This window comes from Pochonia chlamydosporia, chromosome 6, assembly GCF_001653235.2.
Source record: "Pochonia chlamydosporia 170 chromosome 6, whole genome shotgun sequence".
Taxonomy (NCBI): Eukaryota; Fungi; Ascomycota; class Sordariomycetes; order Hypocreales; family Clavicipitaceae; genus Pochonia; species Pochonia chlamydosporia.
Window position 1 is genome coordinate 2,183,155 of NC_035795.1, and position 12,523 is coordinate 2,195,677.

General features: G+C 52.5%; 4 protein-coding genes across 4 annotated transcripts; 3 read left to right on the forward strand and 1 right to left on the reverse strand.

Annotated features, from left to right (window-relative positions):
• Nucleotides 1–340: 340 nt before the first annotated feature.
• Nucleotides 341–1,364, forward strand: VFPPC_12629 (repair protein Rad1/Rec1; the record flags this gene model as incomplete). Its single annotated transcript, XM_018290427.1, has 2 exons — nt 341–497; nt 553–1,364. The coding sequence occupies 2 exons, from the start codon at nt 341–343 to the stop codon at nt 1,362–1,364; spliced, it is 969 nt and encodes a 322-aa protein (XP_018140575.1).
• Nucleotides 1,365–1,976: 612 nt separating this feature from the next.
• On the forward strand, nt 1,977–2,261 carry VFPPC_12628 (hypothetical protein; the record flags this gene model as incomplete). Its single annotated transcript, XM_018290426.1, has 1 exon — nt 1,977–2,261. One exon carries the CDS (start codon nt 1,977–1,979, stop codon nt 2,259–2,261), a length of 285 nt encoding a protein of 94 aa, XP_018140574.1.
• A 4,355-nt stretch (nt 2,262–6,616) lies between these two features.
• On the forward strand, nt 6,617–9,249 carry VFPPC_08911 (zinc finger domain-containing protein; the record flags this gene model as incomplete). Its single annotated transcript, XM_018287532.1, has 2 exons — nt 6,617–8,669; nt 8,945–9,249. The coding sequence occupies 2 exons, from the start codon at nt 6,617–6,619 to the stop codon at nt 9,247–9,249; spliced, it is 2,358 nt and encodes a 785-aa protein (XP_018140572.1).
• A 194-nt stretch (nt 9,250–9,443) lies between these two features.
• Nucleotides 9,444–11,543, reverse strand: VFPPC_08910 (cell division control protein; the record flags this gene model as incomplete). The annotated part of the gene is made up of 2 exons (XM_018287531.1): nt 9,444–11,159; nt 11,256–11,543. The coding sequence occupies 2 exons, from the start codon at nt 11,541–11,543 to the stop codon at nt 9,444–9,446; spliced, it is 2,004 nt and encodes a 667-aa protein (XP_018140571.1).
• Between the last annotated feature and the right edge of the window lie 980 nt (nt 11,544–12,523).

Sequence of the window (12,523 nt, forward strand, 5' to 3'; positions counted from 1 at the left end):
CGCGCTTGGCATTCCTGCTTCCCTGGCCCTCGCGTACGTATACACTCCTTCGTCACGGTTCTATAAAGTTTCAAGGCTGACTCTTCTCTCGCAGCGTCGGAGTTGTGTACATGTTCTGCGCTGTCGGAGTCTACCTTTGAGATACCCAGATAACCCCGCCTGCTGGTTGAAGAGCCAGCTGGCGTCTATTGTACATTAGTTGGAAGAGAGAGGGAAGAGAGCGGAGCCAGTTCTCTAAGCGACTGCTGTCGGGTTCTATTGTTTGATTTTATAAAGAGAAAAGTTTGTTACGTTTTGATATTTTTGCTGCAACCACGATCGACACATTCCCGCCCATAAAATGCCACCTGATAAGAGCCCCGTCTTTCGGGCTGTAGCGACATCTACACGGCCACTGTACCAGCTCCTTCGGTGTATTAACTTTTCACCGAGAGTTCACGTTCACATCACTGATGAAGGCATTCGATTTGCAGCCGACCACTCGAGGGTGATGCAAGGTAACGTGCCTCCCCTGCTCCAGACATCATTGCGGCAAATCTAACCAGCGAGCAGGAGTTGCCTTTCTTGACAAAGCTCTGTTTTCAGCATACACACTCAACCTACCACAACGCGACGACGACGAAGCCGCCGACCTGCCCAATTTCCAAATCTCCCTGCCATCGTTCCTCGAAGTCCTTCAGATCTTTGGCGCCGTGGACGTAGCCACGCGAGCACAAAAGGCAGAGCAAGATCCATACCGGAGCAACCTGCGAAACTACAGACCAGACGCTTTCAGTAACCAAACGCTAGGAATCTCCGGTACATGCACACTGTCCTACAGCGAAGAAGGCGACCCCTTCAAAATCACCATTGAAGAAGCCGGCGTCAAGACAACAGCCGGACTAACAACCTATGTCCCCGAACTGCCAGAAGACATCCCCTTCAACCGAGAAGAGCTCTCCTTCAAAATCATCATGTCCTCACGCTCCCTGTTAGATTCCCTGGCGGAGATTTCCCCCACAGCGCCAGATAAACTCACCATTGTCGCGTCAAAGACATCACCGTTCTTATCGCTCGCCGGCACCGGCGACTTGGGAAGCTCTGCCGTCGATTTTGCTAGAGGCAGAGACCTGCTGGAGACGTTTACAATCGCCGACCGCTGGTCGCAGACGTACAAGTTTGACTTTATCAAGAATTCAACGGAGGCGATGCGCATCGCCAACAAGGTCAGTCTACGGGGTGATGCGCAGGGTGTGCTGAGCCTGCAGTTCATGGTGGAGATGGATGGTGGTACACGCAGCTTTCTGGATTTTCGGTTCGTTCCATACATCGTGTATGATGAGGAGGATGAGGATGAGACGGCTCTTAATTTTGAGGATGATTAAAATGGGGAGTTTCCAATGTATGTAAGGGGAAAGTTTAATTGGTGGGCCAAGTTGTGGAATTTGAGTCATTATTGCGCCATTTTGACTGCTGTGTTTACTTTGATTTGCGTCGTAGTATGGAGTGAGTCTTTAGTTATCTTGCCTTTGATCTTAATTTACGCGTTGTGCCAGAATCGTAGTTGATGTAAGCATCATGGCGGTCAATCCATTTGCCAAGGCATAGATGACGTGACTGACTGAGATGACGGCCACACATGCAGAAAGATTCACAATAGTCACCAGCTAATACCCGCTATTTAATGCCCGCTTGGCAGCTGATTGAACAATTGCAGCGGAGCCATGAGGTCAAATTCTGAGACCCTGACTTACATACCGTGGTGCGGCCGTCACTGGAATGAGGGGGAATTCGTTGCGCGGGCTTGGTAAGGGAGGAGCAAGAGGGAGACGTGAGGTTGAAATAGCAGCTTGCGTCCTACTTTACTTGTAGTTTGACATAGGCAATTCTATCTCGAATAAAAAACAGACAAACATATCATCAACAGTACGGGTTAACAGCGGCGATTGCTACGATCCCACGACACCAGCCACATTTACATTTATGCGTCACAAACAATGCTCCTCTCAAAGGGAATCAGACTTGAGGATGGTGATGAGAAGCGCGGTCGTGGAAGCCGATGCTTGAGTGCCATTGTTTCCTTTCCGTGCGTAGTTTTCGCATCGCTTGCGAAGGCCCTTACGCTATGTTGCTCTTGTACAAAACATACAGATGACCAAGTTGACGATGACTGCGAAACACTGCTCGACGGACGACCGGTTCGGTTTCCGAGACACGCTGCTTCGTCTTTCTTACGGACAGGCACGCCACGAAAGATGCGCGAGGCAAATGATATTCTATAAGTTGGAGTGAGTCAGGAGTAACAGTGTCTATGCTGGTTTCTAGGCACCGGTTTAACAGCGAGACGCACTCTTTCAGCAAATTGGCAGTTTGAGACCACATTGTGTTTGGGGCCCTTTCACCATTTTCTATTCGTGGATGTAAAGGGAACTGCGTCTGGGGCTATTTTTACTATTGAGTCCGCAATAGGAACATGACACACACGACCTTTACGCTAGGTCATTGAGGCGTTCGTGGGGGGACTTGTTTTATCTTTCATTTCGTGGTGTTACAGTTTGGATCATTATGTATGTCTGGGTTGGGGTATGGGTTCGGGTCTTGAAGAGAACAGACGATGGAGATTGATGTTGTGTTACGGCCGAATTGTCCTAATCGGGCGAGAATGGATCCCACGGAGATGGAGTTTTGAGGCGTTCATGGAGTTTGGAGAAACTAGGGAAAGCAGCCTCTTTTGGCATAAATTAGACACTCAACAGATTTACCCCCAGCTTGACTTTTCTACTTCAAGATAACACTCCGGGACCCAGGGATAACCAGGGATAAAGTGATCGGGCAACAACGGCCATTAACTCGTACGAAGGCCGGCCAGCACTAGCAGCTAGCACGCTTTACTTAGCGTAGCCATGGTGTTTGTCAACGCCTGTGATGAGAAGCAGGAAGAGGGGTTTAGCCACATGGCGATGCTGGGCGTATCAAATACCAAGCCGTCATTCTTGGGGGGCCCGTCCCGTTGCAACCCTGGGGTTTGGTGATTGCCACGAGGTCTGTGCCCCCTGTGGGTGTTCGCATGATTGATTGCCTTTTGGTTTGGGCAAGGGAAAATTTAGGAGACGAAAATGATGGCGTGATGGCAGTGGCACTAGAGAAAGCTAAGAAAACAATGGCTGCATGGGATCCGTTGATTGGGTTCCCAAAAATGGCAAATCGTGAAAACCTGCCAAGCGTGGCAATGACTTGACGTGATGTTTGACTTGGCTGCCAGAGTAGTAGTAGGGACTGGTTCCTTGTACTCCATACAACGACGAAGGGAGGAAGCTTTGACAAAGATTTCTGTCTGAAATGACCGATGAATGGATCTGCCACACATTACCACTGTCCGATTTTGGGCTGGTTGCTGTCAATCGACATGGCAGCGGGACGAGAAATACGATATGCTCGTCCGAGAGCAGTGGCCAGGGTATATGCCAAGGCGATCAACTAGCCGCAATTGAGCAGGATGCTCCTGATAACGGCAAGCCGAAATTGGCATTGCCAGAGAGGTGTCGTAGACGGTGATGTTTTGGGCACGGAGACAGGGAGACGGAGGAAGAGGCAGAGAAAGAGGAAGAGAAAGAGAGCGGTGGAGGTGCAGCATGCGGCTTGGCTGCTTGGACTCGTGGCCTTGTGTGCGTGTGTGTGCAGCGATGCATGCATGGTGATGTTTTGCTGCGGGTTAGGTGGTGTAACCCCATGGTCCTGCAATTCGGGCTATGAGTGTCCCTGGGCATGTATGTATGTACATGTATGAGGGTTGGACGGTTGCTTGGAACTGAGAAGATGATGGTATCAAGGCATGGATGGCATGTCATAGTCTCATAAGAGGTCGAAGTGGGAAGTGGAGATGAAGCAGAGACGAGGCAGAGACGAGGCCGTGATGAGGCACAGGCTAGCACAAATCTGGCTCTAGGACACTTTTTAGAGCAAGAGCAACTTGCAGCTGTGTTGCAGCAATGGGCTCCTTCCCCGTTTCCACCACTCACCTTGGCTTCTCAGATGTTTCGAGCCCACTCGCACTCACGACTTCAACTGTCTTGTTTCATGAACATCCCGACCGCTGATCCCGCTTCGTCTCGTTTTTTTATCCATTGACGGACAAGCTGTGGGTGTTGGGCAACGCTACTCCACGGTCCTGCTCGGCATTCAGTTCCTCGCTTGCACAAGTCGCCCAGGTGCTCCACCGCTACGCCACTGCGCACCACCAACCATGGCCATGTTGATCTGGAGCTCTCCTGCCTGCATGGAAGTCGGCCAGAAGCGGACAGGGCTGAAATGAGGAGAAATGGAAGCAAGAGATGGCTGTGATCAACAGACAGGGCCCTGCCTGCTGGCTGACCTGTATTGGAACAAAGTGTGTTTTGCCAAACAAAAGTTGGCTTCCTCGAGGCGCCATTTGAGGTGGGAATCTTGATGGCACAGGTTGATGCGATGGTTTCAACCAGTGTGGCCAAGGTTGAGGCTGTCTCACCCAACTGCACTGACGGATGTGTGTGTATGTACCCCACGTCCTCTCATCCGCACGGTGGAAAGAGCAGCATGTATGGATCACAAGTGGAAGAGGGCGCGACAGCTGATCCTGATATAGGTTATATCTGCCTGCTGCAGGAAATGTTATACGCAATTCTTGCAAGCCTAAGCGACATTATCCGCGCGCGCACTTGTACCTCCTCCACCGACCAACTGCTGCCACCCTCCTCCGCACATCTGAGAAGCAGGCAGGAGCGGAAGCGCCTAGGACATTGCACGACAACTTGTCCGTCACTACGAGCACCTCGACGAAGGGATCACGAAGCGGCTTGTGCGCTTTCAAAAGCTGGGAAATTCACTCCGGTGTCCATTATCGGCCGGGCTGTCTTAGCTTCTTGTGGCGACAAACCATCGGTGCCAATTCTGGCATCGGCCCCTGCCACCCTGGTCCTCTCGTTGCTCCGAACCCCTGTCCGGGAATCGTCTGATATGGCCGATAGACGTTGCTCCTGCACGCTAGTAAAGCTGGGGCAAGGTGCCTGGTGATAGCTTGCCAGGTTGAATTACACACACTGTAATAGTCGCCAACACCATGCCCAGTGAGAGCAACAGGAGAAAAACCCAACCAGACTCCTCGCACCCTTGAGCAATGAAGAAGTCGCCATGGCTTGGAGCTTGTGTTGGGTGACATGCCGCCATCTGCGAGCATCTCACAGTTGGCTTGTTCAAGCTTCCTGGACCAACCACGAGGCATTCTGCCCTGTCCGCATCCAGGCATCAGAAAGGCTCCCATGCTGTCCGTCCATCACCATGTGTTGGGCTTGTGTCGCCTACTGGCATTTGCACCGTACCAATAACCAATGATGCCACAGAGTACCTCGCTTCCCAGCGGTATAATGCTTCTTCCCGTGTCTTAACACGCACCATCACATTGTATCACGGCCATGGTATAATACATACACAACCATGGCGTAAATGTTTGATAATGAGTGGCCAATTGACCCTCAGCTCAAAGACGAGCGATTTTATTCGCCTGTGGTTTTCGTCACGTTGACAAACGGCATCTGGCAGGATCTCGGATACCCACCGAAGGGAAACGAGGTCCAAGGAGTGCCGTTGAAAGAACCCAGATCGAGTGAGCGGCAAAATGCCCACGTACTGTACAGTACAATGGTAAACGGGCCTTTATTGCCGCTAGTGGAGGGTTTAATTCTGGCGCATCATGAATCGGTTGATCCAAGAGGCCAACGCAAGAGCCACCTTGCAAACGAGTCGAGACGCCATGAGAGCGCACCAGCCACCATCCACAAAACCAAGAGGACTATTCCGGGCCGAACTGCCAAATCCATACCGAATAGGCTTTGGCTCATGTAAACTGGAGCTGGCCGCTTGGTGCTATGCCGATCCCAGCTACCTACGAATATATCCTGGGTCAACAATACTGGCCAACATGGGTCAAGCCGCATGGTATCTGCTGGGCCGCAGCCACAATGGAACCAGTTTTGCAAACTTCCTGTTCAGTGCGACGTTCTGCGAGGGAAACTAATTCGTCTTTTCGACAGAATAACTAAGACACACCCGCCTGTTTCCGGTCAAGTGTGGGCTACGAGCCCATGTTCTGCGTAACACCACCAACCCGAAGTTGCTACTGCCACAACCTGAAAGGGTCCGCCCACAGCATATTGACATCCTCTTATAAGCAAGGACCGAAATACTTGAACCAAAATTACTGCTCCTTCATTGCTACCGCTTGGCTGCTCCATCACTGCCACTACCTTGCCGTCTGGTTGTACACGGCGGTGAAAGGGACAGACGGGTTGATTTCTTTGTGTCTTGTTTTGCTTCACGGCACCCTCCGAACGAATATCAAGCACTGAAGCGCCAGCGCCATTTGGTGTCTGGCCATCTACTGTCCAGTGGCCGTTTTGTTCTTTTGATACCATAGCCGTCTCGGCATGTCATATGGCCCTTTGTCACTAAACTCTCGATTTGAGTGGTCAGCATACGCCTACACGCTGTTTCTGAATTGTTTGTCCAGCACCCTCGCTTCCAGATAAACGCACAAATACCCTGTTCCACTGCTGTTCTCTTTTGGTTACTGTACATTCACCAGCAACTCGACACTGTCTTCACGATGGAGAGGGTGACTATGGAGCTCCCATCTCCGCCAACGGCACCAACTTCACAGGCTGATCAACGGTCTTCACAACGACACCACCGAAGAACTCACTCGTTTGATGAGTCCATTTCATATCACATACCCCCAAGGCATTCATCACTGTCGCTGTCGTGGCTGCCAAGCGCGAGACGTCAGCGAACACTTGCTCCCGCGGTGAGCCGGAGTGCTCATGAAAGCTACGGAGCTTTGACTCCACCCCCTCCTGTACAGCCCGGAGACTCTACATTCTCATCAGCAACATCACTGCATACTGTTCAAAGGCCCAGTGCAGACGCAGTTGGTAATAAGCGAAATGTTGGTGCAGGCTCCGTCACCAGAACACGCTGGTCCGAGTTGCCCAATGCTGAACAAGATCGAATGCGAGCGAGACGGAACTCACGACTTGCTGCTGGATTATATGAACACAGCCGGGACAAAAATGGAGAGCAATCAGAGAGGTCGTTCTCCCCGTTTTCAGACTCAGCTGTCAAGATGATGCCAGATGGACATCTTGAACGTCTGGTGGTGACTCCATCGTTGGGCCACCACGATGCCTGGACAGAGTCGGTTCAGCTCTTGATCAAGGAAACAGCAGACGCATTCCAAGCAGTTCACGAAACCATGAATGATGCAACGCTAACATCATGGCTGCTTGATTTGCCCGAGACACAAGAAGTTTCGGGCGAGTCAGAAGCGCCAGCTGATTTTGTTCCTCCTCATACCACCGTTTACCACCACAACGAGCAAGAACAAGAGATCACCACAAATAATCCTCTACCGCCGCCGCCTCCTCCTCGCAAAAGCATCAACCCAACTACAGACAAGCCGCTTCCTCCATGCCCCGAGAAGCCAAAAATGCAGGGGCTGAAGGAGGAATTAAAAAAGGTTTCCAAGTACCGCGTTCTGCGGCCGACCAAGTCGGCCAAATGGGCCGTGTCAAATGGCGTTGCCCAGCTGCTCTCCAGCGCTGGCCTCAAGCGGCTGCAGGTTGATGAGATGCTGACTCCGGAGAGGATTGAAGAAATGCGAGTCAAGCGTCTCAGAAAAGACCTGGAGCGATCCTCGTTTGAGGGGCGGGACTCGAGTGAGTCGTCACGCAGCGTCTCGTCGCAACAAACCTCAAAAAGCATTTCGAAAGCCAACAACAATGAGAGCAAAGAGGAAAAACCGTCCGCATTAGCCCTTGACGACGCTGTCATCCATACAGACTTTTCCCTGCCCGGTACGTCGGCACAAAAGAGTGTCCCGGTGCAAGCGCAAGACAAATGTGAGGCAAGTAATACAGGATCCCTTAACCCACCCCCAAAGAATCCCCAAAGATACGTTTTCACAAAGACCAAGTCACGGCTTCCGACTATTCCAGAAGTCGTCGCCCAACCAGAGGAGCCGACTGGCCGACCAAGTGAGGACCACAGCCTCCGGTCGCAAGATAGCGGCGAGTTTGTCAACATACCGGGACCTCCTCTGGCTGATGCACGCTCTACCGTTGGCCATGACCACATCCCCTGTCAAGCAGCGGATGACAGCGCCAATGTGGACGAGGAGCCCGAGGACGATGACATAGACTACTGCGACTATCAAGTAGCCATCCAAGGCATGTCGTCAGACCTGCGAACAGCCTTGCATGAAGAGGACGAGAATGACATGGCTGAGGATATGACGGCGTGGTTTGAGACGTTTGGCTTTGAGACGCACGGCGAGCTCATCCCTGACGGAGCATCTTCGCCGTGGAGTCTCTCATCGCGCAGCGTCATATCCACATCTCCGTCCACCATCAGCGGCGACGCAGATGGCCCGATGCCAGTCACCTCTGACGACAACTATACGTTTGCCGGGCCTATGCGGTTCTTTCGCAGCCAGGTACCTCCGAAGAAGTGGGCGCCATCGGAGGGTTCTCTCAAGCAGTACAATCTACGGGAAGCCCAGGGACCGCCCTGCAGGCTGAGAACGACACCGCCACTGGTGGTCGGAGAGGGCGCGGCGGGCTATGTGTCGGAAAAGGTGGCAGAGTCGGCGCTGTTAGGATCAAGTACGAAGCGGGATATAGGTGCATATTTACGATGGAAGGCAGCACGAGAAGTATAATGTTGTAATGATTACGATGGGCGCAAGGAGAGCATGAATTTATGATACCACCACGATAGACATAGTATGAATGAAGTCGAAGTCGAAGTCGAAGTCGAGTACCTTGCCTAGAGTCTTTCCACTCAAGCCAGTGACTTCGGAGGCAGACCCACTCGGCACCTGCCGATTCCTCTCCCGCAGTACTCCCCACCCCACACGACCTTCAACTCACAACCTCAGCTCCATCTGCATCTCCAACACCAACCATCAAACATCAAACAAAGTTCACAGCATCTTCATTACTCAGAGCACACCCCACAAACACCATGCTCCGCCGACCCCCCACAACCCTTTCCATCACGGCAGAAGACGTAGCCGCGTACGAGGACCGACGCGCAAACGAAGCACTCCTCGCGCAACAACAAGCACGCGCTGAGCAGGCGTACGCACAGCAACAGAGTCAAATGGAGGGTGTTCAGGAGAGCCCTGGCACCATGGGGAGGAGAGTACGTGATGAGAGACTGGGAATTACGAGACGACGATAATGGGATGATTGGAAGCAGAAATCATGGCTATGGATGGACGGCATCATGGATAGGCGTTGGGTTCATTGATGGGTAATAAAATGCTGTTTATGTTTAAGACGTACGCATCTATGCTATGCTCTGTGAGCTACAATCCAACCAAAATGATACATGTACACGGCTCGATTACGACGGGCCAATTTTACCCATTACTTTCAGCCCTTTCTCGCCAGATACGCCCAATACAATACCGTAAGCCAGGCTAATCGCCAAGTCGTCGTCCACAGCTCCCTTCCCAATAGTTGCAGCTCCTTCCTCCCCCTGTTCGCCTTGCCGCCGTCGTAGAAATGATCATCAAGCGTGATGCGCGGGCCGCCATTCTCTGCGCTCCATCCCCATCGTTGACTTGCTTTGTTCTTCTTGGACGCCCATCTTGCATTGCTGCCGTTTACTTGGCTCCTAGCTCCGGATGTGGCTGCTGCTGATGAGCGGAGGGCACCGTATTCCGGTGGCTCTGCTTTCACCTTGTCCTTGTAGATTGGAAGCATGGATGGTGCGTGAGTCTCGGGCTCAAGCGCGAATGGTGTGAGGCGGAGGACGGGAACGAGGAAGGCTCGGATCAGGAGCAAGACGAGGGAGACGACGGCAAAAGTAATGTACTTCATGTACGTGTGGAGTTGATTCGGTAGTAGACAGAGATGGGTTTGGATGGTTTGTTTGGGTGCGCCTGGAAGAGGCTTGCCGTCGACATCGATCGGGTTGTACAGGCTGACCATGACAAATCCGGGCGTTGGCACTCCCATGGCCATGCTGATACTTTTGACGGTGATTTCACGGACGTTCTCCTTGGCAGCAGAATGCACAACCTCGCAGTAGTCGTGATCGTCTCCCGAAAACGCATGCACCACGTTGCCAATCTTCTTGATCAGCCTGACTGAATCTTCCTCAGTCAGCACGTTTTGATACTGGTAGCCTGCTGTGATGCTAATGGCGTTGCGTTCATCGCGCGCGTTGGGATCGACTGTCCCGTCTTTTCTCAGAGTGGACTTGCTCGGAGGCCAGTGTTCGCGATCGGGACCGCAGGGCGTGCCGCGGTCTCTGTATAGCGGGACGTGAGAGAGCAGGATCGTAGGGAAATCAGGCGCTCCCTCCCCGGGGTCCATTGGTGACCTCGTCAGGTCAGCGTTGTTGACATCCTCAACCTTGTGTCGTAGCTTCAGCCCTCGATCCACGCCGTGCCAGACTGCCAATTCTTGCTGGACAGCCTTTCGCTTGCTTGCTTGAACCTCGTCTAAAAACTCGTGCACTGGCCCGTAGATGGGTTTCAAATCGTGTTCATCTTTATACGATGAACTGTCGGCACTCAAAGAAACCGTGTCCACCGAGACAATGGTATGGTTTCCAACCACATCCACACGATTCGTCTCTCCAAAGAACGCACTGAACCTGTCACGAACAGGAACCTGGATCTGGGCACCAAAGCCAAGATCATGATTTCCTGGCAAACTGGCAACCAGCTTCCTACCCCTCTGGTATGGGCCTGGAACGCTGCCCGCCTCGTTGAACGGAGTGAAGTAGATATCGCTGAATCTTCTGTATTCTCGCACCCAGTAATCTTCGCCATATTTTCGATGCCACGTCTTCACCCACTTCTTCTCGGTCGAGGATCGGCCGCTGCCCCATTTGGGGTCGACAAACTTGGCGCCGTGGCGTGTCTTCCACTCTCGGCCGCCATCGAACAAATCGCCAAGGAAGAAGACGCTATCGGGGTGTAATTGGCGCTGCAGAGCAGAATATCCTCGTCGTAAATAGTTATCCACCACCAACACAGTCAACGCCGACAGTGGCCAGGGTCGGCCCGGATAAGAGTGCGGATCGATGAGTTGCGGATCGGCGACGAAGACGAGGTGATGGGGGGTTGCATCTTTGCCCTACAAAATGGTCAGTCGGCTTCATCTCTCCAAGAAAGGCAATGAAATACAAAGAAAGGCTACAGAAATCATAGCACTCTTCGGTTCAACACCTACCCAGTCTTCCCAGTGAGCCCAATCGCACTTCTCAACCTTTGTGTCAAACACCCATCGCTCCCCCCACAGCAAAATGACAACCCAAAACAAGAAAAGAAAATGCGGAAAGCTCAACAGCCGCCTCGGGGCCAAGTTCCTCCTAATCTGATGCGCGGTGCGAAGTGCTGCCGTCGTGGCCATGCGCCTGCCTGGACCGCATATCCAAGCAAGGACAGCAGCTTGCCATCCGGCCCGGTTGTGCGTACGTCCGTCCTTTACGGGTTTGGGCATGGCTAGGCGACTGAACATCTTGACGCCATTACCTCTCCCCCGAAAAGCTGGATGGAGATTTGTCGAAGAGGATGAGGACTGCGAGACCACTTGTCGATCGAGATGGTGTTCAGGTCTGCCGGCAGCTGAGATGGGGTTGACTGGTTCCAAATGGTGGTTCCAAATGGTGGTTCCAAATGGTGGCCACACCCTCCGTCTGTGCCCACGGGGACGGAACTAGGCGTCGGCTGCTCGGTGGTTGGGTCGCAGGATGGAGCTAGGCCCCTTTCACGATGTGCGGTGCACTATGCAGTCGAAGGAGAGGCGCAATGCCCAGGAGGACGAGGACGAAGAGGCAGAAAACAGTCGTGATGAGAAGGGAAAGGAAAAGGAACAAAAAGAAATGAAGAAATGAAGTCGACGCCAACAATGTGGCCGATTGTCACTGGCCCAGGCAGAAAGGTGAAGATTCTGGTCAAGTTGCTTGAAAGGAGGAAGGAAGGAACGAACAGGCCACATGCACCTACTGAATCGTGGGTCAATCAGGTCTGGACTGGATCGAGACAAGCAGACATGAACAGATGCGCCAACAAGAATGCTCTGAACGAGGCATGCGTGGGTCGATCATGGCCTGGTCTCAGGGCACATCCTCTGTCTGGTCTCGTTCTCAATCGCATCTCGCCTGGCATTGGTCACAGGCATTAGCGGGTTCGGCGGGTTCCTATTCCTGGAGCCGCTTCCTCACCCCTGGCCGCTCTTGTGGGCTCTTGGCTGCCAGTGACTAATAACGACGCTCAATGGCCAAGAGAGCCAACTGGCAGATCCAACATTGGAGGCAATATAGCATGCTTCTTCAAGCCAATAATCCAAATTCTGCTTTACTTTACTCTCTATGCTATTACCAACAAACGCCCTCGTATGCAAAATCGTTGCATCAAATGCTACCCAACTACCAATGCCAAGTGCTGTGCTATCCCAATGTCATCTATGCCGTCAAGCTTCGTATACACATCATAACT